The 27,457-nt window shown below is 43.7% G+C and overlaps 1 protein-coding gene across 1 annotated transcript in view; it reads left to right on the top strand.

The window, feature by feature from the left end:
• LOC8039361 overlaps positions 1-27,391 on the top strand; it is a gene marked incomplete at its 5' end in the record, with an annotated part of 64,910 nt that extends 37,519 nt beyond the window's left edge. Inside the window, 14 exons of the mRNA XM_040210701.3 lie at positions 2,415-2,693; positions 4,167-4,604; positions 5,384-5,518; positions 5,646-5,851; positions 8,688-8,825; positions 8,975-9,069; positions 13,213-13,429; positions 16,243-16,429; positions 18,302-18,424; positions 19,345-19,439; positions 21,167-21,291; positions 22,433-22,701; positions 24,345-24,414; positions 25,392-27,391. Of these exons, the coding sequence (XP_040066635.3) occupies positions 2,415-2,693; positions 4,167-4,604; positions 5,384-5,518; positions 5,646-5,851; positions 8,688-8,825; positions 8,975-9,069; positions 13,213-13,429; positions 16,243-16,429; positions 18,302-18,424; positions 19,345-19,439; positions 21,167-21,291; positions 22,433-22,701; positions 24,345-24,414; positions 25,392-26,589 (3,575 nt within the window). The remainder of the gene's footprint in view (positions 1-2,414; positions 2,694-4,166; positions 4,605-5,383; positions 5,519-5,645; positions 5,852-8,687; positions 8,826-8,974; positions 9,070-13,212; positions 13,430-16,242; positions 16,430-18,301; positions 18,425-19,344; positions 19,440-21,166; positions 21,292-22,432; positions 22,702-24,344; positions 24,415-25,391) is intronic.
• Positions 27,392-27,457: the final 66 nt, after the last annotated feature.

The following is a 27,457-nucleotide window of genomic DNA, read 5'->3' as shown; positions in this document are numbered from 1 at the left end:
CAATTATCGTAAGCAGAAACTAAGCTACAGCCTACCTATATTATGAAATGATGATTTTATTCGGGATATAGATGTTATTCAGCTTTCAAAGAATAATATCCTCATTTTTTTTATTTTTTTTATTTTGATTATGCTTATGTTATTTATGCTCATATATAGATGCACAAGAAATGAAATGTTCATTGTAAATACATATTATTTGTCGTGTCGTAGCTGCTGAGTGGAGGGTCCGCAGCTCCGTCAAGCTGCATTCATGCAGCTTTTTCTCTGGCTTCCCATTCACCACATGTATCTGATTTAGAGCTTAGTTACCCCGAGCGACATAAAAGACGACTAAAATATGTTATTCGGGCGGAAAGGCTAGTTTAGACGGTGTTTAGTGGGTGACTAGCGGCTCAGCGTCATGCCCGACTCTTATCACTGCTGACGGTTAGCGCTAATGAAGCACTTACTGTCTTGGTACACTAGGTGGTACATGTAGAAAGAATTTGTGTAGTAAATATTGTGAAAATAGACATGTGCAGAAGTGAACCGGTGTACCGCTCAGGAGGGCACTGGACAACGATAGAGCCCGCATTTACGGCTCCTTCCATATTTGCTTATGTCGCTTCAATACGGGTATGCGTTTTAGACCGTTCGTTTTTTTAAATTTTATTTCTCTACCATCTTTCTTGGACAATGAGTCTCTCACTATAAAATTTTAGTTTTTCGTAACATATATTTAAATATTAGTTTTTAAATAATAAAATCCCCATTTCCGCAATGTCATTTGAGTACACGCCTGTGTGGCCTATCGTCTTATGTCGCTTCCACTTGTTACTCCTGATTACATTGTTACCCGATTGCTTGGCGCTCGAGAATACCGCAGGGTGCAGTCACTCTTTAAAGTCACCAAATCTACGATTTGCTCGCGACTACTTGGACGTGCTACTAACTTTGAAACAACTCTACCTAGTCACGACTCGTGAATACGGCTCCATGAGTGTAGAGTTAAAAAACAAACAAAAAAACATTGATTAGTGCAAATGAGCACACTTCGGTATTTCGTTTGTAAAATTGTGATTAGTTGCAGAAAAGGGGCGTGTCAAAGTGTATGGAAGAGGAAAAGGGGCACATAAGAGAATTTCTGGAACAAATGTTGGCTCTTAAGACCACTGCAGATGGTCTGTGTAATAAATACTATAGTGTTGGCATGCTTTACCTTTCTGTGTGTTTTGCCGAAGGGGAACAGATAAACCTGTCCCTATCTAGAGTATCATCTGACTCAGCGCCATTGCAATGCAGGTCCAAAAATATGTTTCAAACCACTTTAGAACGCGAAAAGTCTCAATTTAGTTGACACTAAGATACAAGTGCATGCAACTCGTTTCTAAGTACTTGTATTATCAAAGCACAAATATATATACTTTTTTTCAATCGTATGGGTTTTTGAATGCCAGGTGGTCAAGAATACAATCAGAGATTTTGTAGTATATTAACCAAGTTGCTTCTGAGCAATAAACTTCATCATACTCTTCAGATTTTAACAAGCCCCTGCATTTATACTTTCCCGAGAAGCATTTCACGCAGCAATTTTTTGTTTTTTCAAATTAGCGCAACCAGTAAGACGAGCGATCATGTAGGCGCTCCATTATCTTATACAGCTTCGGTAGCAAGACGGCTGGACATCTTTTGCCACTGAAACTGCACTACCAACGGAATATGATACTAAACTCCCTCCTGAACGGTTTAACTAATGTAATGAAAAACAGTGATTGGTGTACAGGGAGAAATGTGGAGGAGCATACTCGTATCTAATTATTAGGTCCCGCGCCCAGGAACGATGCAAAGGGAATGACTTTAAACGTTAGATTTCATTTTATTTTATTCCAAATGCTGGCGCGCTCTCGTCGTAGAGCTGTAGCGCTCCTCGTCGTGTTCGGCGTATATACACCTCTAAGCTGAAAGTGCGGTGGAAGCTACGTGCTTCCTGAGCCAATCACTGGTCTCCTTTTCATCACGTGACTCTGCTCTCTGCGGAAGGGTTTGCGCGAAAACGCGATCATGGGGAGAGAGAAAGACAAGTTTCCCATTGAGGCAGACTAACTCCCGTCTGTCTAAACACACATAAAACAGAATTGCATACTCGTTCAATCGGCAGTTAACCTGCACCGCACTCTCAGTTTAGGACTAGACGCACTATACGCCCCCCCCCCCCCCCCCGCCCCCCTCACCCCACCACCATTTCTTACTTTGTCGGGAACGAAAGTACTGTAGCTGTATTCAATGGCGTGGATGGGGGGGGGGGGGGGGGGGGGGGAGAGTTACACGCGAATGGCATAGAACCCAAGCACCAGTGAGAATGTAATGTATCAAGATTCCTAGACAATCCTTCTGACGCAGCTCTTCTTTTTTTATTTTAAACACACACGCAGATCCCCAAAACACTCGTGCTCTGGTCTCGAACGAGACGAGCGTCCGCATCTGCTGGCAGCGACCCCTTTACGGCAACGTGTCCGGCTACGTGATCAAGTACAAGGCTGCCTCGGATAACGTCACTTCCTTCGTGAACGTCACCACGGAGGCCATGGACAAGTGCACTCCCGTGCAGGGGCTCCGGCCCTGGACCGAATACGAGTACCGGGTCTACGCCTGGAACTCCAAGGAAGAGGGTCTGGGAAGCCCCGTGGACCGCTTTGCCACCAGGATTGACTGTGAGTTTATCTGCGCGGCTTGAACTCTTCTGCTTTAACTGCTCTAGAGGAGCGCGGTGTACGGGGGTCATTTCAAGCTGGAGGTGGAGAGATTATTCATGCGTTTTACTGGGGGCACAAGGTCGAAAATCGTCAAGCTCTGTTTCGCTAGGAAAATTCTAAATGACTTATCAGACATAAAGTCGACATGATAGGGATAGACAGTTGAGTAAATGCAGATGAATAAATGACAGGAACACGAAAGGAAAAGAAACAGACACAACGCGACATCAACTACCTGCGTCTAAAAAAAAGGCTTATTTTATATATTTATTTACTCATACTAGTCACAGCGTTTCTAGTTCCCAATGCTGCTCTCATTTCATACCTTAGCATAGTTCCGTGATGCAATCAACCATAAAAGGTACGTAAGTGCGGTCTATTTATTGCAGTGCGAGCGATGCCGGGAAGGAATTATGACTGCTGATTGGCAGCAGAAATTGATTTCATCAAATACGTTTTAATACAGAATGTAGTTTTTTAACACACCCGTAGTTAAGATTTGTGTGGCACCGTTGTGCCTTGTGGGCATCAGCAAAATATAGCGGTCTAACCGTCCTGAAAATCATACCCTGCAAACTTGCAGCTAAATTTTTCGGGCTTTCGTCCCGCTGACTTTAGAGGGACATCGCTCTGACTCACGTGGACACATAATTAGTGCAAGGCAGGACACATATCTATGGATCACTTTCGCTGTCAGATCTGCGAGAGACGAATGTTCTTTGTTTTGTTTTTAGACGGTCCAGATTAGTTTTGAAAAATGAACTTCTGTTATGTCTCTTCCAGTCCTGGGCCAAGCTGACTGCCATAGGAATAACTTGAAAAAAAGGCGACAGTGGTATTTAGTTGGTTAATAACTAAATCGTTTAAATCATCATTTCAATAATATTTATATTGTAATCACACGGCGTTATCGCAGCCGGTTTCCCTCGTGAAACAGGCAGAGGACAGGAGGATCAACATCACTAGCGCTCCTTGCCCCATGGCTTCGGTTTGAAGCCGTCTACAAGAATGACAGTTCTTGCCGCGTAGCACCGACTACGAATTCTTAGTCAAATTTTTACTTCACGGCTGTACCGCATTGTCGTCTAGTGTCACTTCCAGAACAAACGGAAGAATTAAAGTTTCATAATGTATATTACAAGGTTTTTGTTAGACGAATAATTAACCACTTTTACCTCATTTCTAGGGATCGCCATGACCACTAACATGAAGCGACTGTTAAGGAAACCCTATTGGAAGTTACTTTTATTTTTTACCTCGTCTCGTTAAAATGAGAACACCTTGAACATTGGCCATTCATTTTTCATACGGGATGCGTGGACGGTAGATCAGAGAAGCGCCCTGAGGTATTAATTGAAGTCGTGTCAGGTGCGTCATCCGTCTTAAAACCTCCAAGTCCACCTCAAAAAACGTCTTTCCGCAACCACGCAGACTGCCTGCTGAACATCTGCAAGCACGGCTCCTGCGAGACGACCCGCGACAAACCGGGCTACCGGTGCCTCTGCGAACCGGGCTACTACGGCGACACGTGCGATTGGTTCGACCCCTGCTCCCAGAACCCGTGCCGCACGTTCGGCACCTGCGTCAACACCAGCAGGGACGAGTACCGCTGCGACTGCTTCACGGGCTTCTCGGGCCGCAACTGCAGCACGTTCGACCCGTGCGCGCTTCGCCCTTCGGCCTGCCTCCACGATGGGGTGTGCCGTTCCAACGCGTCGCACACGTTCACCTGCTTGTGCGTGGACGGCTTCTACGGGAAGACGTGCCTGCACCGGGACCCGTGCTTCTCTTCCCCTTGTCTGAACCAGGGGCGCTGTTTCAACCAGTCCGACGTTGAGTTTAGCTGCCGCTGCGAACCTGGGTTTACAGGTGGGTGCGAAAGCCCTTGGGCCGGTTTCATATTTAGCTAAAACAAAGATGTGCGGATGTATGCCTCTCTTTTAATGGCGCACGACCTGTTGTTCATAAGTGTTATTGTCATTTTGCGCGATTTTATTTATATTCGTATATGATCTCCATGGTGGCAATAAAAACTAAGGGAAAAGACAAGGCGGCATGAATGCACTTTTTTTTAGCTTGATGCCTTTTCTTAGCTTTTGATATAAGCCTGGTACCCGTGATTAGTGCGTGTTTGGAAGTATTTTAATATATGTTTATTTTATATTTAATAATACAAAACAATCAATCTCAATCTCAATCAAGTTTAACTATGTGATAGAGTAAACGATTTTATGTTAAAAAATTTTACGAATTACACTTACTCTTTAGAGAGTGGCGCCCTTCATATTACATATGTCGATTGCACCGCTTTTATTTAGAGTTTCAAACCTATTACTTGCAAACTCCCCTAAATATAAGCTCTTCGCATACACCACTCATGAGAAGAAATGCTCTTGCACATCATTTATTATTCGAATAAAACATAAAGTTATGTTTTATATTTGAATTCATCGTGCCTTATCGATGTTTCAATGTTATTTTTATTAAGTAGACCGGTAATCTCATTTCAGTAAGGTAAGAAGGTAATCTCATGTCAATAAGAGTAAAATCAAATTTGCTGTTCCTCTTTATTGTGAATTTTAGCCTCATTCTCCCCCAAAAAGGTAACTCAGTTCTTCTAATGAAAAATGTGTGTGAATCTGACGCAGGAGACTTGTGCGAGCAGAACGTGGACGAATGTCTCTCCAGTCCGTGCAAAAACAAAGGCGAATGCCAAGACGGCATCAACAGCTTTACCTGTCATTGCCCCAGAGGCTACAAGGGCCCTCTCTGCGAAGTCCGAGGTAAGTTGTTCGATTGTTTGAAATGCCCTCAGTCGTAAGACACGGGAAAGCGCATGTCTGAATAAAAATAAGGAGCGTTCAGCCCCGGAGAAGGTTCACCAACATGTGTTTTGCATCTCCAACACAGAGTCCTGTCCCGAAGAGTTCCAGCAGACGGACAAAGGCATGTTCCACTGGCAGCCAGTGCAGCACGGTTCCGTGGCTAAGGTCGAGTGTCCCTACGGAGCGTACAACCCGGCCAGCGAGTACAAATACGCCAGGCGAAAGTGCCGCCTGCTTTCCACCGGACAGACTTCGTGGATGAAGGTCACTGCTCAACACTGTCGATACAAGGTATGGGATATCTTTTTAACGCCGTTCGTAAAGGCCCGTTCATAACAGAACCCATTGTGGGTTGCGGGGTTGCGGGTCCTGGAAATTGGAAAGTCTTGCTCCCGCTGCCCGTATCGAGATGCAAATTTGTGGTTCCGTTTGAATGTTTTTTGGGAGGAAGCAGCCTGCGAAAGATAATTACACGTGTTTTTTTTTTGTTTTTTTTTCATCGCCCGCGATGCGATGCGAAAATAGAGAGAAGCCATAGCCTCATATATAGGAGGAAACCAAGCGGGTTCGGTGCCACAACAATAGACGATCAGGTTCCGGTAAAAAAAAAGAGGGAGGAGAGGTGGTAGTCGAGAAGGAAAGCAACTTGCGACTAATCAGTCCTTTTTGGTGTGTGTGTATTTCGAGGGAAAAACCATAAAGGAGCGACCGGCGGCTTACACTTCTCTCTTAGTGAGAGTATAAGAATGCTTTGAGAGACTGGGAAAGAATGGTACCCTGTAAGCGGAAATTGGTCAAAAAAAAGCTTTTTTTTCTTGAAAACTAAAAGGCTGAGCAGAGTTTAGCAAAGCTTCCTCGGATCTCTGGGAGGCGCCGCCATCCTTGTGCCTACTGTCTGCCATGTTCTCTCAACCTATCTCCCCCAGTTTTGGCATCCGTTGTGGGGTCGAAGACGCAGGTTTCATTTCTATATAGAAAGTTATGGTGAAGCGCTTGGGCAGTGGAGGATTCATCTTGAACAGGTCAACAAGGCGATGGAGTGAACAAACAAAAAAATAAGGCCGCCCTGCCCTTGCAGGGTCCCTAAAGTTTAAATACATTCAACTTTTTGAAGATCATTCAACTCCCAATGCGGCTAACGAAAGATGCTAAAGGTCAGCGGCGACGTCTTACGAACCTCAATTACTTTGCGATTTCATGAAACCGCAACCCGCAATCTAGTTTGGTCTTAACCGCTCTTAAGCTGACACTTACATGTAGTTGCAATATAAACCAAAATTAAGGGTACAAGGAACACGTGTTTATCGAAACGCACTAGGAAAGTAGTCGTAGGTCGTGGGAGAAGCTTAAAGAGACACCCTATAGCCTATTCAACCATGGGACACTGTGAAAGCTACGACTCCAGCCAGCCGACCAGGACTTAAGGGTGGGACACATAACAAAGTGCCATAGGTGAACACTCGTTCTGTGTCAAGTGCTTCACTATGTCACTCTAGTTAGCTTGCGGTGGTTGTAGCTTTCGCCCTCCATAAGACGGTGCTGAAAAACAGTCTAGAAGGCTAAGAGTAACGACTGACATTTCGCTAACAGATTTAGCTTCATCCTGATGAAGATCTACGAAACGTCAGCTCCATGTGGCTTCTAGAACGTTTCTTTATAGTTTTAAGAGCATCCACATATCTTGTTTTGAAAGTATGTTTTACAGGTCGCGCGATATCTGGTAGGACGTACGCAAGTTATAATCGCAATCCTAGGCTTCCACACTCTAAAACAAATTGTGCGTCTACTTTCCCGCATAGCCCATGGAGAGCCAATCATAACTTACGGAGGCAGCTTAGCGAATGACGGTGCCAAAACATATGTTTATACGAAAAAACGCAGTCTGAGTTGTGACATTAAGCAATGCAAGCGTGAGGCTTTGCAGTGTTTAATGTCACAACTGAGACTGCGTTTTTTGTCCTAAGCATATGTTTCGGCATCGTCATTCGCTGAGCTGCCTCCGTTAGCTGCGGTGATTGGCTCTCCCAGTGTGTGCGGAAAAGTATACGCACGGTTTTTTTTTTTTTTTTAGAGTGTAAATGCATCACTATAAAAAAAGCGTTTCAGCCTTCAGGACCGTTAATGGCATTTTTTAAGGTATATTTTACTAAGTTAAAATTATGTCGCGGGTCCGGTTTTGTGGAAAATGTAAGCATTCGTTTACGGCCATGTCTTATTTGCGTACATGATCCGCAATAATAGTCAGGCAATCCCTCTTGAAGGCCACAGGCATGGCTTTCGAAACAAGAATGTGTATATTTAGTTGAAATCATCCGTGGATAATAGTCTCCTCACTTCGAAAGCTGCGCCTGCGGTCTAGCAAAAAGCACATAAGCACAAGACCAGTTTTCCCGGTGAGGGGTATTTAGCAAAAGACTGAATAATTTGTAAAAAATGATGGGACGAGATGTCGCCGAAACTTGCAACAAGTATTCTGGTTTATTGGTATTTTGTAGCTAAAACCATGTGCGGAAACAGCCCAGGGGTGTTAATCAGACCAACATGGCAACAAGAGTATAGGACAGTGAGAGAGCACATATTATCTTCATTCTATTCTTGTGCATTTTCTCTCGCTGGCGCACCACCCGACTAAATGTGTCAATAAATGCCAGTATTTTCTCTTCAACATAAATCGCCAAAAGAGGAACTACGGTGGTATAAACTGAGCGACCAACCGGACAACTGATATATAAGTAAGCGATCGAAAACAAAAGGTTCTTTAACATTTGGAACTAGTAGAGACAATATTGCCACATGAGCGTGGCCTATTAAGTTCACTTCTTTGTGATTGGTTCCTCTGTATTTTTAGCGGCTAACACCTCAATGTCATTACTGCAATGCTGTAAAAAGATTTTCGGAACTCGCCCCGCCCTACCTTTCGTAAGCGGTCAGTGACCGTAGTAGCTCTACTTTAAGCACAATCAAATGTAGCGTTGACAGATCTTTTACAGAACCTAGTCTTTTTTTTGTGTGTGTGTCTATAGGTAGTAACGCCATAGCCCCAAAAGCTCCTCGTCATTTTATTTTCAAAAGCTATTATTATCAAAATGTATATCTTGTCGTTTTTGTTTCTTTTTATTATTCTTAGAGCTTTCAAACGGCAGAGAACATCACCTCCGAACTCGAGTTCCTAACCCACGATCCAGGAAGCATTCGGCCAGACCAGCTCCTGTCATTTGCAGAAAAAATCGAGCCGGTTGTCGAATACGCCATTAAAGACATAAAGGTGAGTTCCATTATGAATCGATATATCCCCTCACTTGATTTTGAAGACTTTATCTCTACGTGTACCTTATACATATGAAAGCGAATCTGCATAACAATATATGTTTAAAAAATAATAATTGCAGCGATATTTTTGCGTTGTCTGCCCAGATTGCCCAAGCGATGATACACGTTATCAGCAACTTCCTGGCCCTTAACGACAGTGTGATTGAGGAAGGCGATGCCAACGGAAGTGCTGTGGAAAGGTAAGTTGCTTCCCACATTCGTTAATTTGGAGAAACAAAAATCTCCTCGACTTGAGAATCTCCTTGATGATAGCATATCTATCAAATTATCACGGATGATATCTTAACCTCCCGAATAACTTAAAAAGAAAAAAACTGAAATAAAAAAAACAAAGTGGGGGCCTAGAAGGGGCACATATTTTTCCATTTTTTCCAGAAAAAAAAAAGTGTTTTTCTAGCGCGCAACATTTACGTTGCTGCACGGAATTTAGGTGGAAGTCACGGCCCGCTCTAAGCCCCGCACAATGATCAGTGACCCCAGACCGTTACTACTGGAATGGCTTGGCTACTCGGCCGAACACACTCAAAGGCATCTTGGTTTTAAAAGCGCACAAAAAACGAGGACAGAGTAAGAAACACAAACGACGGACGAGCGCTCTGTCCTCGTCTTTTGTGCGCTTTTAGAACCAAGATGAATAACTACCAACTAGCCCAACTTTCCACCCTACTGCACTCAAAGGCCTAGCGTCTCCCTATCGCGACGTCGGTGCGCGTTGTGTGGCTAGCGTGCTGGAACGCGTCTCCGACTGGTGTGTTTAGCGTCCTATATTCCGCCCATGCATCGACAGTGATCCCGAAGTGGCAACGAATGACGTCACGAAAGCCGGGGTGTCATGCTGTCGGATGTCGCGATCCTAGCGGTTGGTCGCAGAAATGCTGGCGAAAAGCACGAGCGCACGTGAGAGTCGCTGTCGTCAAGCCACCCCAACTCCTGGCTGCCGAAGCTTCCCTGAACTGTCAATCTGGAGAGCCACCACCGCTTCTGTTATGCCACCATGATGGCGGCCGGCGACAGAATGACACTCTTATGACGTCATCAGGCGGAAATCGAGGGATCACTTATTTAACGCGCTAAGCACACCAGTCGGTCACGCGTTCCAGGCGCCATAATCTGGCCACCACCTGCTAGCCGTGCGAGCGGACATGCGGCAGAATCCGGCATCTTTTGCGATTCCACCACCGTCTATCTTCGTCTGCAGCGCCCGTAATACTCGGCCATGCAAGCTCCGAGTCGGCGTCCGTTATCGCCTGAGTCCATCTGTGGTTTCGGCCCCGTTTAGAAAAACGTCTGCAACGCTCGCAAGAAGCGACCAAGAAATCGAAGCTCTAGCGTTCCACATGCAGCAGCTACGTTTGTCAGCGTCTGTCTCTTTACTGTAGAAATCGACCGAGATAACAAAAAAATCAACAAAATAAATGGGCAGGGTTTCAGCCTTACTCGTCTTTTTTTTTTCACATGGCACACGCGAGCAGGTGGGTCAGCGACATGACGTACAATGAAAACGTGACCTAGATAAATACTTGCCTTTCGAAGTGCACTAGCGGAAATACACTTGGACAAAGTTGATGCGAGACGAACGCGCTATTGCATCCAACCAAATGGCTCGTAAATTCCTACTTATGTAGGTAATAGGTATCTTCTCGGTATTGAAATCATGGTCGCAAGCACGACGATTTCCCAGTTCGCAGCGCAGAGGGACGACTTTAATAGGAACCAACATCTTCATTCTGCATCAACACGCGCATACAAACAAATCAAGCGAGGTGAAGCAAAACACTTGACGTGGGAAGCTAGGCTTAGGCAAGTCCATCTATCAAAGAAGCACCCCCACATCGATTCCGAAGGTGCATACTTGCGACCGTGTATTCCTGCTAACTAGGTCAGTCGGATAGATGTTTTTTTTTAAACGCCTAGGGAATCGCAAAACAACTCGCAATCATAAAAATAAACAAGCTCAAAGGGCTACGCTCGTTGGGCACAACACTAAAAACTCTAGTAATGTTCATTATCGTTTGAAACTATTGCAGAAAAAGCAATATAGATATATACTTGAACAATAATGACTTTATCTAGGTTATTTTTTTTTCTCAAACATAACGATATTGTCGACAAAAATACTGCTGCGGTAGGATGAAGAATATCACGAGGAACACATCTCACGTCAATCATTTCTCTTACCAATGAGAGGCAAGAAACGGTGCTCATTTAGCCAATCAAATTTTGTTATGGGCGGGGCCGAGAGCTTGGATTCCGTCTAATGGTGTAAATATTCTTTCTTTGTAACTAAAAAAAATACACCTTCCCATTTGAAATTTTTTTAATGTCCCTTTAATGTCTCGGATGAGCATAAAAATATTATTTAGTCATGGCTGAGATACACGCGGCCCACAAACATTTTAAGGTCGCAGAAAGCGCTCTTAAGGTGAGGTTGAGGCAGATGTGCTGCAGAAGCAAGGAATCCTGGGTTCGAGCACCTCCCCGTTTCGATCTGGATGAGCATCGTACCGGCGTGCGGTCGTGTATCACTACTACGTGAGCACGTTAAAGACCCCAGGTTAGCAGTCGTACTACACTGGCCTAATTGCTCATCTACGGTGTAAACCAGTGTCGCCCCATCCTTGCACACCTACCTTACGCTGTATAAACACTAAACGTAAAATCTGATCTGACATTGAAGCAGACGTATGTTTGACAGTTAAGTTGCTACTTTTTGGCGTGAAACCAAACCATCTTCGTGTACGCGGCTCAGCTGTTCAACGTGTTTACGACCAATCACGAGAAATCCTAGACGACCAGGTGCTCGATCTTCGAGAGTCTTGTAGATTTATTGATAAGCATAAGGACACCCGAATTCAGTGAAAGCAAGTAGTGAGCTTTCATACCTGGGGGTATTTAAGGACTAAATCTAGGCACTGAATCAATTTTGAAAGTGGGAGTAGTTAGAGGTTGTTAAAAATGCAAAAGAAAAAAAATCTTTTAACACGAAACAGAAGGCACGGCTAAAAAGAATCCTAGCCCAACACCCCAATTCTCGGTGAGGCTAGGTAAATTGTAGGGTTCGGCGTTGATTCAAAAGTTTAACCCGATTAATCGCCACCATCTAAAGTCTCGTTCATTCCACAAATAATATTTAAAAAAAAATTAAAAAAAAATTGTTTAATTCTGTTAAATGGCGCATTATACAATTTTGATTATGATTCAACCTCGAAGTTTTTCTCTTATCATTCAACCTCACATTTCAGCTGCATGAGGCAAAGGGGTTCGTTGATATTCTCTGAAAGAGCGACCTCCTGTGATTGTTTACAATATCCTCTGCTACGCTGAACGGACATTCGAGGAACGTTGAAATGGCAGGGGTGCGTTAACCTTCTGCAGTTTCCTAGAGTGACAAATCTAGCCCCTACAGTTTACTTTAGGCTAAATCTTGACTTTAAGCTCTCCCTCCATACTGGTGTACATGTCCACGAGTGCGTGATGAAAGCGTTTAATTTTAACTTTCTTTTTGGTCCGTCAGCATTTTACCGACTACTCGGTTAAGATATATTTGCCACTAAAGCAGTCATTAATTCTTCGGTAGGCAAATCAATGAATTGCCCGTCCCTAGTAATCTGCTTAAATCTCGAAATCTATCGTGATGGTTCCCTATATTTTTGCTCAAACCCACAATCTTGCAGAACCTGTCACATCCCTAAAACAAAACATCCCGTCGCGAAAAAAAAAAAAAAAATGTCCCTGCACCTGCGGCCTTTTTGCCTAAATATTTGCGCCGGATGATGTTTATGGCCCTTTCTAATTTATTTATAAATTTATTTATTATAATAACAGACTTCAACACCTAAAGATTAAAGCGTTAAAGCATGGTACTACTAAGAAGAAAAAAACGGGTTTGTGGAATATAAATATGATAAAATTAAGTAAAAGCTGTTAAATAAACTCAAACGTAAATCAGAATAGGCAAGTTAAAATGTCAAAAAACTTTCTAAAATAATCGATCCCATGTAATTAGTAATATCCGGGACTTCACGATCAGAATTCGCCCAACCGTAGCGTCGCGTGTTTTGATCCCGGCTATTTACCACCAGTTGGGAACAAATTCGATGGTGTGTGTAAAGAGCATGATACAAGCTTAGGATATCCCTTGCCTATCTGCAACATAACCGAACTTAAGCTCCTGGAGTGCTTGTTATTTTATACAATGAAAGACAACTATCACCAACTAAAGGCGTTATTGTAAGGTTTTTGGTTAATCGTCGAAGGCCAGCAGCATGAACCCTTTCGCTCGCGTACGTCATTAATACCTTGCACCTCGTATCCTCTTCAAGGTTGAGGACTGTGGTGGAGAAGTTCACCTCCGAGGTGGTCCTTGGCTCCGGCGCGCTCATCATCGAGAACGAGAACCTGGTGGTAAAGGCCGTGGCCTGGTCCCCTAAGTTGCTCGCCCAGGGGCAAGACTTCCTCAGCTTCTCCCTGAGGTCCAATGGTGACCACTATCTTCATGAGGACTTCTCGGGAGACGGGGATGACCAGGAGGATGGCGACGTACGTTTTTTCCTGGCTCTTTGTAGCTTGCAAAACACTGGATGCTGTTCGTGGGGATGTAATATGGTTGGAACAAGAAATTTCTTAGCGTAGGAAGAAGACACGACGCTATTCTCAGCAATCCCATCTTCATCAAATGCTGCTTTAAGGCCAACAACAGTGTCCATGTGTGATTGTGATATCTTGTTAGTACAGCAAGACACAATTAAAGTAATTAAGTGTTTTTAAAGCAACTAATGAACATCTTTAGATCTGTTTTTCCATTGCTTTTCCTCCTGGATCGCCTAGGCCCATATATGCCAAAATGATCTTTTTCTTTTCATTCGGTTGCATTAACACCACAACCTTTTTTTATATGCGAGGGATCTTGGAAAGTACCGCATGTCCAAAAACATGACCCATTCTTGACGAGTAATCAGGTTCAAGATGTTAAAATGTTGCTAAGAATGTGTACCGCGCGTGTCTACAAGAAGTGTTCATTGTTTTTCTTTAGTCTGTTTAAGCACGTAACGTGCAAACAGGTCAGGTGTGTGTGGCGTCATATTCAAAGAAGAACTGCGTCGTAGGCAACAGAGCGCTCACAAGTCAAGAACATGGTACTCTTCGGGGCCCTCTTTTATTCCGCAACCCACAACCGCTGTAAAATTAATGCTGGTCAATCATTTACCTTTTAGTGTGTAAGAATACATTTCGGCAGCTTATGACCGCTTACGACGACATACCACAACCGAACCATCTATAGAATAGCCCTGGCCCACTTGGGGTATGCGTTTTTTTACACATTTAGTTACGAATCACTATTACACCTTTGGGACGTGCGACACCTAATTGGGGCTTGCCGCTCCAGCTTGGTAGCTAGTTTTCAGCGCCCCCAACGGCAGCTCTCATGTTACGTCATATGCGGAGAGCAAGTCGTCTGCTTCTTGCGCAGGAACTGCGGTGACGTCAGAAAGACGTTGAGCTCTGATTGGCTCAGATTGAAGGATAGCGTGTAGATTTCAAATCAAGCTGCCTTGGGGTCTACCCACTATCCTTCATTCAGAGCCAATCAGAGCTCGGCGTTCTGACGACGCCACAACCCCTGCAAAAGAAGCAGAAGGGAGCAGGCAGTGAAACGCCGCCCGCTCCCTTCTTTTCTATGAGTCCGCGGCATCCTGGCAGCATCCGAAGATTACCGCGGAAGTGTTTTTTTGTTGTTTTTTTTTGGTCTCGCTATTAAGTGAAGATTTCCCACCTTGAAACTGAAAAACCTGCCCTCGTCCGGCGTTGCTCGGTGTGAGTGCTCACGCCACACGGCCCGCAGAAATTACTCAGAGCTCAGATTCAATTGTCTCGCAGCAGTTGTAAGCGGCAACGACGGGAAAACACCGCCATCTTTTAGGGGCGAAGCTCCTTAGGGTCTAGTCTTGTCCATCCATCCGTCCGGCGTCCGTGCTCACATCAATTGCACTGCCTCCGGGATCGGCCCACTTTAAAAAAAAAAATAAAAAAATAAAAAAAGATTTTAGGATTGCTTGCGTACGAGGCAGACGTCTTAACCACTACGCTACACTCCAACGTTGCATGTAGCCGCTCAACGTCTGTACAGGAGAGGGCGCTGCAGTCAAATGCGCATATAATCGCGTTAAACTTTGCATGCATTGGCTCAACGTTTACAAACGAGAGGGCGCTGCGGTCAAATGCTCAACTGCGTATATAACCACGATCCATACCACACATTCTCTTTCTGACATGAACCGTTCACTTAAGCGGTGGAGATGCGTTCCCACGGCTTCTAGCGGATCCAAGCTGATCGGCTAGAAGAACCAGAGGCTCTGCATTTCACCGACCATAAAGCAGTAATAATAAAGTCGAAACGCAACCCGGAACTCAGCACTACCTATGAGCAATAAAAAGATCAGCACCATCAGCACTACCTATGAACAATAAGATCAGTATCATCAGCACCACCAGAGCTTCGCCCCAATCAACACCATTCACCACGTGGAGATGCGACCTTCTTTTTCTTTCTTTCATCCTCGCTGGAAAGTCTTCTGCAAAGCGCTTGTGCGTTCGACGGTCTGGAAACCACCACGAGACGACATTCATCAGTGCCAGTGATTGATAAGACCTATGTAATTAGTATTTTGGTTCTGGTTTTTATCGATTGCGTTTCGCTCGCTCTCTGATGGAGCAGACGTACTGGGAACGAGATGATCGCGACCGTTTTCGACAGAGCATGGAGGAAATTTGTGTTCTCAGTTTCCATGTCCTGTGCAGAAAAAGTTAGTGCCGATTTTCTGGCCGAACGTTTTGTATAGCGCAGTGCTCAGTTAAGCTGATATTGATTAGAATCAACGGTCAACTGCTACAGACGACGTTTATGCGGAATGCTCTTGCTACACTCTGAGAAATGCCTGCGCGTCTACTTACCCGCGAAACACTCCAAGAGCTAATCTCTGCGATCATGTCACGCAACACTATAAAATCACATGACAATATGGCGTCACATGACATTGGCATGTCCGGTGATTACATGGCGTAACACTGTTACGTCACTTGACGTGACGCCATGCCGTCACGTGGCGTCACAGTGTCAGACGACGGCGTGTGACATTCATGGCTTTATATATGATCAAATGCCTCGAGATATACCCTCATAGAAAACCTCAAAATGGCGTCCTTTATAATCTCTTGACAAAATGTGACACAACCAATTTATTTTTGGTTCCAGCCCTAAGTATATATGAGTTTATTTAGATTAGTTGCAAAACGGAAACGTACAAACTAAACAGCTGATGTTTGGGTATCTGAAACCGTGTTTCTTCTTTCAGAACATCGTCATCACGATCCCTTTCGAAGCCCTCTCGATGGCCATCAACGAGTCGAGGCGCATCACTGGCGAGCCCGTCAGGCCCATCCACGAGGTCGAGAAAGGCCCGAGAATTTCGTTCGTCTCGTACAGAAACGACAAGTTCTTCCGGCCACGGACGCCGAAAATCGGCGACCTCGTTAGCGCAGGTTCGAAGCCTTACACTTGTTTGAGCAATCACGTATATCTTCGTTTTCGCTCTATGGTGCCTGCACCATAGAGCGAAAATCTTTCACTCCCCCTCCCCTACCCCAAAACAAAGGTGACATATTGAGCCATCGGCTCAGCAACACTTCCTTTCATTTCCTCCTCCCAATACTCTGACTGACTGACTGGTGCCTGCAACGTGCTTTCGACTCGCCTGTCTAGCCTCCCAAAGTGTCCATGCATCAAAAGTCGTCCCTGAAGTGGCAACAAATAGTGTCACAGGAGCCGAATGAGTGTGTTATGCTGTCTGATATCGGTATCTGGGAGGTCCCATCCCCAAATTTTTTGTACATCAACACCTCGGCACCTGCTCTAAAATAAGAATCTCAACTGAACAACGACAAACATCGCAATGTTCCCTGGAAATATTTTAGGTGACAGTCATAAAATATCATTAAGCAATAGTTCAGCTTTTGGACGCGTAAGTTTTCATTCCCCGCCTCGACGAAGGTCTTTGCGTTGAATCTAATGGGCCACATTCACTAAATTTTCACTTTCTGCCTTTCTTTAGAAAAAATCGTATTGTCACAGAGGACCATAAAAGTACGCGTCTCGTATAATAAAAATTAATTGGCATTTTAATATTCCCTGAAAGCTTTTTGTTCCACGGAATGTTCCTGAAAGTTGACCATCTGGTCATTGATGTTTCGCAAAACATTCAAGTGATCGCGAATGGGGTGGGGGTCATGTGATCGCCCTCTTCGACACCTGTTCTCTCTCGCCTTCGGTCGCCCGTTCCCTCGTCGATCTTAGAATTTGCAGACAAAAATGGGACGGCCAAAGCATACGCCGGATCAAGCAGCGACTGCTTGACGGCGCTAACGCTCCCGTGAGACACAGCGTCATCGAAGTGTTAGCGTCAACGATGTCACCCTGGGTGTAAGGTTGGAAAGCATTCGACGTCACGATCATGCTGTGCATGAACGCGAAGCGGCAAGAAAAAAAGAAGGTTACCGAGCGAAGAATAAACACTCTGGTGCGACTAAGAAATGTTTCGCTGCGCGTTCGTGAGAACGTATTTCGTGCTAGCTGTGTGTGTGTGTGTGTGCATGATCGGTTCTGGTTTACGCGAGTCCTGGTGTCTTTTCTGGCTGCTTGCCATGAGGTTCTTTAGTCGTCGTACCCAGACAGTGACGTGACTGCCTTCAATATGCGTACTACATGCCTATCCACTGTTCGTGCGTAGGCACGTGGCAGAAGTAGCAATCACCGCGTGACGCAAAACAACATAAAAATAACAAAATGTCACATTACCGGGCGACGCAACATCACCCAAATTCTAACTCAATCACGACGCAATATTATCGAAATGTCGCACCAGCTGACGCTCACACTCGAATTACTTTGCGTGATCATCCACAAAATTGTTTTAGTATTCTATCTCTGACTGATCTTGATTTGCAAACCAATTCCCGCAATAATACCAGGCTTAAAATATCGGTGGTTTTATATTCCTTGAATTATATCAAATAGAGATTACTGCTTCTAGTTTCATTTGATATCATGATGTTAGTATACAGTGAGTTAGAATATACCAAATTTAATTTGTCTGCGGTGTCTGTCTTTGCGCTCGCGTATCAGTCGGTATTAAAACATTGAACTGTGCATTATTTCGCCTAGAAAGCGTGTAGATTCGTCCCCTTTTTTCTCTCTTATGAGCTTAGGTCATTGTAAGCCTCATCTACCAATACAACGATGAGCACCTAACTTTCAACATTGCTCTGACAATGTTAAAAATTCACTGGCTTGTTCATGCCTTCATGCTGTAACATGTTGTCCAATCAAAATCAATTTCTTCTTTCCTTTCCCTCTAGGGCAAGTGGTGCTTTCCGCGAAGATCGGACTGGGCAATGTGGAGAACTTGAGCGACCCTCTTGTCTACTCGTACCCCACGTACAACACTGAGAAATACGTCTGCGCTTTCTGGGACGAACGCAGTGAGTTCACGTGTCCTTGTAGTTTATTTTATGTGATATTCTAGACTATTTTACGAAGCTGCTGGTTCATATGATGCAGTTAGCGGCGGAAAATAAACCAAACCACAATGCTGCAAATACAAATATTGGTCCAGGGGCCGCAAACAGAGACCCTTTGACGACTAGAGTGTGGTGCTTAATTTTGTGCGTCAAAGCCCGGAGTCCAGCGCGGAGCACACATTTGAAAAAGCTGCGTGATTACTCGCGCCCTGTCTGCGTCGTGCGTAGAATCTGATAGTTGACTGGAAAAATATAGCAGTATGGCCTTGTAACCTAAAAAGTGTTTCTGCAAGTTTTCCCTTTTTTTAGAATTTTCTCTTTTTTTTTCATTTTGCTGAGAGAATAAAAAAACTCAACTTATTTTTTCTTATATGTTAAATACACGCTTTTCTAAGCCTTTCCCGTTCCACGCGGAAGTAAAATTTTGGCCGATATGCAAATTAAAAAAAGTGCAGTCAAAAATAAACGAACATCGATAATTTTAACGTAATGCCCTCAGAGGTAGTTGCATTCGTAGTTATATAGAGCAGTGGTTCTCAAACATTGATGTTTCGCGGACCTCTTTCATTGATGGAGGACCCCGTTCGTGTTAAGGCGAAGGGGCAGGTACAGGCTAATTATGATAATATTTAGTAAATGGATACAAGGGATAGTGTGAAGTAGACTGCGCTCATTGACACAACGTGAAAAGACTTACCCGAAAATTGGAAAGTTTCTTTTCAATTTAAAGAAATACAAGTTTTATTGCCGGTCTCGTCCGATGAAGCACGGCTTCGTGGGCCCCTAGGATGCCTTCCCGGAGCCCAAAAAATCCGCGGACCTCATTTGAGAACCACTGACATAGAGTATGTATTAATTTTTTTTTCTGTATTCCGCTACAGGAAGAGAATGGTCGACAGCAGGGATCACGACCAACCAGTCTGGCAATATGACGGTGTGCAGTTCAACCCATTTAACAGCATTTTCGCTCCTTCTGGTGAGATCCCCTTTTAGCCTACACGTTGAACGAAAAACAATTCTGCAAATCTAGAAACGAATGTAGAAACGGATGTTTGTGATACTTTTGTACATCACAATTTAGTGATTCACCCTATGAAAATAAGTGATTTCGTGAATCATGGTTTGTGCTGCTTTGACAATTTTTTTTTCCCTTTTTAGCGTTTGCAAACAAATCAGACTTTCGTGAAATGGAGGTATATCAGATTTCGTTTTGGTAGGCAATTGACTATATATCTTATATCCTGCGATACTTGATGATAATGATTGAATCACTTATTTACTAGAATCTGACTTTATGGCGTATTTTAGTAACGCGATTTTCCTACTGATTTTCAATTCTCTAAATTACAAAAAAAATCTCGATAGAAACGTTGGTATAAATTAATGTCTTTTTAAAATGTTAGCCTTGCAGCAGCTAAGTATTCATGGTGGAACCAGCGCTAATAGAAAACAAAGGACGAAGAAAGGAAACAGACAGGGCCAAGTATTGTCTGTTTTATTTTGTCTTGTTTTCAGTCGCGCTGTTTCCACCTATACTGCTCATCCACATGCCTAACATTTTACGCTATTAAAATACTAAGACCCATAGCGAAGTGTCGGCTCTCCACGCTGCGACTTACAGCTAAATGCTCTTTAAGTTCCGTCTACCTGACACGACCCCTTATGTAATTTATTTAAACAAATTGAATAGTCAAAGTGTGTACGCTAGCATGCCGCCTGCAGCTTTGCCCTCAAGTTGTGACGTTTTGATTGCAATGTACATTTACGTTATCTGCTCCCCTGGAAGCGAGAAGTGGCAGTCTAGGAAAAAGGTTTTGCTCTTCACAGATGCAGGCTTAGAGACTCCAAATATCACTAAAGATATATGTGATAGTCCGTGGTCTATCGTCCTGAATTCAACACACATCGTACATTTTTTTCAAGAATGAAATGATCGTCTATAGGAGGGCATTAGTAAGAAGTGATAAAAGGAACTCAGAGAAAATGTCCAAAAAGCGTAATAGTGGCGGCCAACACTTAAAGCGACGGATTTGCCGTTTCTGTCAGGTCTCTTGACTATAAGCTGAATCTTATCGTGGTGATTCTCGGGTACTTTAATCTGAAAGCTAACTAGGAGGGCATCTCGTCGGCCCCTTCGAGGCCGGTATTTTGCTCCACGGGAGTAATACTGTTTCTAGAAGTGCCAATGAAGCAGGAAACTTACCTACTTCTTGCCTCTGGTTTATCTGAGACTTAGGATAGATTCCTTTTGTAATCGCTGTATTTTGATTGGAATATAGCATCTTTAGTAGGATGGGGGAAATGTGATTAGAAGTTTAGATGAAATAGTTGTGTTTTTATTTTGAAACAAGAAGTTATTAACATTAATTACTGCAAAGCATCGTACTGGCATTTATAAAACTTTTTTTCATAAATGTCTTCTGGTTGCATGTGTCGTTATTAATTACCTGGTTAACCTATGCCCGTAACCGAGGTGTCGGTGTCTCTAATACGCAAACTCATCTCATTAAACATTACAAGGTGAAATTCTTTGGAATGATATGATATATACATTAACTAAACAAACTTTGAACAAACATTGAGTAGACGGGCATGCTGGTTTATGTTACACATAAAAAAAAGGTTTGTGTTTGTCGCACTATTCGTTTTTCGTCTTCGGTTTTTCAAAAATGTAAAACTAACATTCACAATTTTTTTTTGCAGGATCCGATGCCCGGCCTTAGCACACCTTCTCATCACTACCGCATTCTCTCGTTGATATCCTACGTAGGCTGCATCATGTCCATCATTGGTCTCTTCTTCACAATTCTCACGTACGCCCTCTTCAGGTAAGTGTAATCATTAGTGACATCTAAAATATTTTTTAACCCAGGACTTAAAATATGTACACAGGGTTAGTTGAAGCTTGGTTTTAGGAATGTATAACTCACAAATAGGCACACTATGTTTTGTGCTACATTTCGCCTTCCAGCCAAACACCAATGTGTGACGAAGTTCGCATAAAGTCAAGCCTGAATCAAAAGAGCGAAATAACGATGAAAGGAACACGGAAACGGCTGACCTTCTTTCATGACTTTCTCTGTCAAGAAAATGTAAAACTTTTTTTGGGAAGAGGACTGGAGAGTGGAGGAAAATAAAAAGGAGGTGGCTTTCAAGAGTAGAAAGCGCAAAGTCTGAAGTACTTAGTGCGACGCTTGCCGACGAAAAATCAATCGTCGGTTTCTCTTGTTTTTCTTTTGAACTGGAAGGTTATTATGAAAACTATTGCTAGTCCGGGTGAAAATGCTTATTTGGGGCTGGCTACAATGCAGGCGGTAGAGTTTGGTGCTAGTCAATAGCCGGTCTTATTAAAATTTGAGAGGGCGCCCTTGTCATGTTCGAGCTAACGGTGTCGAGCAGAACGAGGCCTTAATTTAGCGCAGACTTTCTGATATTTTCATTTCAAGTACGTTCATAAAGCACAAACTATATCTTTATGTACTTAAAATTATTATAGGCCTGACACTTCAAAACATATACGTGTCGGCAACTTCCCTGAAGATTACATAGGGACCGAAGTACAGTTTTTTACTAAGAAGACTCCATTGAGCCTAGGCCGTAGAAAATGTTTTTGAACTGAAAATGACGTCCGCGATGTTCTGAGAATAACGTGAGCATGGGAAACATCATACTCGGTGTTAGGTTGCAGATTTCATTTTTTGGGACGAGCGATCTTGGGTTGTCTTCCTCCACCGACCTACCCCCACCATTCTCGGAGAATTTTGTCTGAAAAAACGCACATACAATTTGAGGCCACTGAAGATTTTGGGTTCACATATTAAAGATAATCAAAACCGGATTAGTTAATCGTAATGGCGCATTTTAGTTCAGAGTTTTGTCCGTCAGAGTCTCTCAGCCGCCAACAATTATTGTCGCAAGGGTCCGCTTACTTAACTACAATACTTCCCTGTTCGTCCACAACGAATTCAGGTGCCTGAACAAGGACCGCTCCGGAAAGATCCTGCTGAACCTCTGCACCGCCATGCTTCTGCTGAACGTCGGCTTTCTAGTGGGTTCGCTGTACGAGCGGGTCAACCGAGTCGACCTGTGCCTGGCCACCGCCGTGTCCACCCACTACTTTGTACTGGCCACCCTGGCCTGGATGGGCGTGGAGGCCCTCAACATGTACCAGATGCTGGTACACGTTTTCGCCTCTTCCGAGACCTGCTTCATGCTCAAGCGGTCTGCTGTGGCGTGGGGTGAGCATCGGAGTTCCACCTATAGTGTTCACCTATGATTCCCGTTTAGTTTCTGGAAAGCGCCTCCAGCGGGCAAGTTTAGTGCCCTAAATTATTTTACTCTTCGAGGTGGCAAAAACAAATTATACTGCTGCCTTTATCTCCAAAGTGCTATATATTGCCGGGAATGCAGTTTTTAGGAAGCGATCGTTAAAAAATGCTTAAACGACATATAAAAAAAAATTAAAAAGATTATGCAAGAAAAAAAAACATTTTCCTCACTCAATTGAGATGGAACATTAATGTGGCGTAACTATAAAATTACAACACAACTTGACACCGTGACGTATCGTCACATGACAAGGTAGCGTGACGTCAACATATCCAAGAAATCTAGCCGGTAATATTAATTGGTGTATAGATCACATGACAGAAATTCCACCAATAAATTTAGCGGAAAATCTGAAGCGTTAGGTCGCGTGACTTCTATTTTCTCCCTAAATTTTGTGAGGAACTAAATTGTTGTATACGTGACGGGACGTCAGGACACGTGACGTCAACTTCCACGCCTTATTTGGCAAGGAAACGGAATTGGTGTTTATTTAATGTGCCGTCGATTTATCCAGAAAAAGTTCGACAGGAAAGGCACAGAGAGACGAATGGACGGATGTACGGACACATTTCTGAGATTGCTGGTTCGTTACCACCAATGCCACTATATACCACAAGACCTTGCGGCTAAAAATCGTCTAAACTGAATTTTATTTTATCTCTTCCGCTGGTTGGCAGGCTGCACCGAAACATTCACTTACCTTATTCCGCCTAGTAGTCAAGAGCTGCGCATTTTGAATGATCTTTAATATCAGAATTAATTCCTTATTTCCAACTGAAGGAGTGTAAGGAGCTAAGATAAAAACAAAATTGCGCTCTGCCTTATTCCTTGCACATGGTTACAACGCTCATCAGAAAAATAAGAATAACAAACTATCATTCATGAACATGAACGGGACATCACACACGTCTTGAGTAATGCGCGCAGACGAATAAGTTCACATACCAACTGCAGGTGATGACACATTGGCAATATAATGCTTAAGATCTGCTTTTATGTCTTGAACGAGCGGGTAGCTTGAGCCAATTCACTATGACAGGGTGCCGGTTTAGTGCATTTGGAATGAGATACGCGAATGGCTGCAAACCCTAATTTTTACGAGCTTAACTTTGTTCGATCATCGTTAAAAAATCACGGACCCGACAGAAGCAGCCAACGGTCCAAAGCTCAACCGGAGCGCGTGGCGTGATGCACCTTACGAATATCCAGTTTCGCACAGTTTGTTCAAAGAAGAACGTTTAAATGGAAAGAGCTACAACATAAACAGTATCGCCTTTATACTGCTGATGCACTAAAACATTAAGAGTGGCTACTTGGCTAGATTTATTAGATATAAACACCACGAAAGACAGACAAGGACAATTAGCGCCAGACCCGCTTTTTTCGTGTCTATCTATGGTGGGTGCTATTAAAGTATACAGTGTGTTGAACTGTCGATGCAACATTTGGCTTCGGGAAATACTTCTCAGAATTTTGTTTTCACTTTCATGTATTAATTAACAAGGTTTTTTAGCGCAGCATGTTCGAAATATGGTACCATTTTGTTTTACAGGATTGCCAGCAGCTGTCGTGGCCACTTGCGTTGTTATAGACCTGGAACCCTATAAAAGACATGACGAATTGTAAGTACGGCTTTGAATTGTGGTACATAAGAAATTGGGGTATTTTAGGCGCAAAGTAGATAAAATAGCAGAACGGAAAAGAACGCTTGTGAAAGCTTAAAGCTTCCTGACAAAAAAAGTAAGAAGGAATGATCCACCCGGACACGTGCTTCTACCACTAACCCCATTGAATGACAGTCGCTCATTGATCCAGAATGGTACGGGGCCTTCATTGGAAATTGCGAAAGTTCTCTTTCCTTCTTCGATAAAGTCACCCACTCTGCAATTCACAGAGATGTGAAGACAAGAGACTTCTTCGTCCTCACATCTGTGTGAAGACGGTTGTCTTCGCAGAGATGCGATTTTCTTGTTTTCACAGAGGTGTGAACACAAGAGAACTCTTCGCCTTTCTTCTTTGTGAAGAAAAATGAAGATTTTTTTCATCTCTACTTTGTGCGCTAAATACCTCAATATGTTAGACTACCAAGCAGCCGAAATGTCAATCTTACTACATGAGAAAGTCAATCTATTGAAGGCATATGAAGACACAAGGAAATCATAATCATTACGTTATCTACATCTGCAATGTTATTGCATGCGGATATAATTTGGGCAGTATTAATTTTAAACGATGTTTGTACGACCGTAAAGCCTTTTTTAATATTTGAGACATACATATTTTTTAAGTATTTTTCCAATACTTGCTTAACTCATGAAGTTTTCCACGGCGCCTAACTAATGATACCACCCTCTAGCTAACGTACGCCGGCTACCCATTGCAGAATGGCTGGCGTATGATAGATTCAGTGTGTTCTATATTAAACACCGTACAAGTAATAAAAAAAACTTTTTTGTTGTTTTATATTTAGGGAAATATAATTGTAATGCGAACACAATATCTTTCGTCTAATCTCGCCTTTTTCGGTCATTTTCTGACCAGAATCAAGAATGGACGCAGCAAGTTTTTTTTCAATGGCTGTTTTCTTTTTCTTTTTCAGTTGCGTACTGACATCACGAAACCCTTATATCTACTACATCGCCTTCTTAGGCATCTCATGTCTTATCCTTTTCATCAACCTCCTGGTCTTCATCATGGTCACTCGAGTTCTGTTCACCCCACGCATGGCTACCAAGGCTGCAGCCAATAACAGTAGTTCCTCGAGCACCAACTCGGGCCACCCTGCGCCTCCCATCACAGCAGCACAAGTGAGAGGAGCCTTTACAGTTATGACGCTGCTCGGAGTCACGTGGATCTTCGGGGTATTTGCGGTCGGCGAAGCCAGGACCGTCTTTCAGTACATCTTTTGCGTCTGCAACTCGATGCAAGGCTTCCTCATCTTCGTGGTTCGGGTACTACAGTACCCTGAAGCCCGGAGCGCTTGGTTCCAGCTTCTGACTAGAGGAACCCTGAAAAAGCACCGAGGAAGCGGACCGCCGGGAGGGTCCTGGTGCGCCAACTCATCCAACCCGAAGCAAAACAGTCATTCCTCTATGGTACGGATGACATCCTCGAGTACCGACAGCACGAGCACAGTCGTGTTCAACAGCAACATTTGGAACCGCAACTCTGGCAAAGAGAGTGGCCCCACCAAACTGTCTCGGATCTCTGGAGTTGGAAGCCTGCTGAAGAACTGTCATCTTCAAAAGGAGGAAAACAAACACAGCAGCCTCTCCCGCAAGAAAAAGACGGTCATCGTGGAGGAAGAAGTTGATTCCAAAGAGAACCACAAAGAGTTCTATTCGTCGGAAGACCAGGTCACCGCGCTGGTCAAGGTTCCGGAGCTTTACAGCAAGGAGGAGCGGGAAATCGTCAAGTCCAACAGCATCAACTCGAACGAACCGCTGAAGTTTATGGACGAAGAATCGCGAGCTGCGGCAGGGTTCGCGACCCAGAAAGCGCACATCTTGTTCGCCTACGCCGACGGCGAGACGACGCCGATCAGGATTAACGGCATTGTGCATTCGCCGGCCGATAAACCCAAGGTGGAATGTTTCAGCACGTTCCAAAGACCTTCCCCGGTGCCGGGAGCGCCAAAAATTCCTGAACTTCCGCAGTCATGGAAAAGTCGGGAGACAGATCCGTTGACCACGCCAAGTGATTACGAGCACCGCGATCCCGGGATGACAACGCTAAAGATTACAGAAGAGACGTCATTTCTTACAGCTAACGGATCCGGTACGACGGTCATCTCTTGAAGCTGAGTGTTATTTTCGGTGGAACACATTGCGATCTCAGCTGACTGATGAATTCTGTCGGTTTTCCTTCCCCCAAAGACCACGATGGCAAGATAATTATCTGTGTTTGTGTGTGTGTGGTGACAATGAGCAGAAGTGACCAGAACTTCGGTGCCGCTGCAGATTATGTATTCAATTGCCTTACGTACGACAAATCATTCGGCTCCGAAGAAGGAGCGTCACTCGTTCTAACCGCTACGAGTAATAGTGACAAGACAACGTCAATTTCTGATGTACATAGAACGTGAACTGCATCCTATTTATGAACCCATTGAATCATCGCTATCTTAACATTCCCTTCTGCTTCGCCCATTTAAGTAATGTAACCCAGAAAAAACATTCTTCAGGATGAAGCGCATTTACTATTCTCGATATTTCAGATGCTAATATATTGAACAGATGAACCCGTAGTTAATGTCTCCAGGAAATTGAAGGACCCGCCAGTCAATATTACAATTATTTTACAGATGCGAGTTAGACTGTAAAGTATGAGATGCCGAAATGCTTACTAAGTTTATTTAGTTGTCACATTGCGATCAATACCCAGTGAAACTTTGAGTTGCTCTTCCTGTGTGCCTCCTTTTCGATATACTGGAATGGCATTTTAGAAACAAGAAACAAACGTGGTTGTTGTTCATATGTAGCGCGTTTCACTTCATATATATGAAAAAGTGTGTTTTTATTACGCTCGACGTGAAATCATCTAAGAAAGCTGGGACGTCGAATGAAGAATTTTGTTTTCTTTTTAATCCGTCCCCATTTGCCTGCCCTGGTGGTAAGACAGTGTACGCCTAATATACTCCCTTGCCTATTGTGTAGGCTGCGCCAC

The sequence above is a fragment of the Ixodes scapularis genome, unplaced genomic scaffold (genome assembly GCF_016920785.2).
Source record: "Ixodes scapularis isolate PalLabHiFi unplaced genomic scaffold, ASM1692078v2 PGA_scaffold8__174_contigs__length_109621045, whole genome shotgun sequence".
Taxonomy (NCBI): domain Eukaryota; kingdom Metazoa; phylum Arthropoda; class Arachnida; order Ixodida; family Ixodidae; genus Ixodes; species Ixodes scapularis.
Note: the sequence above shows the minus strand (reverse complement) of the source record. Positions and strands in the feature narration are given on the sequence as shown.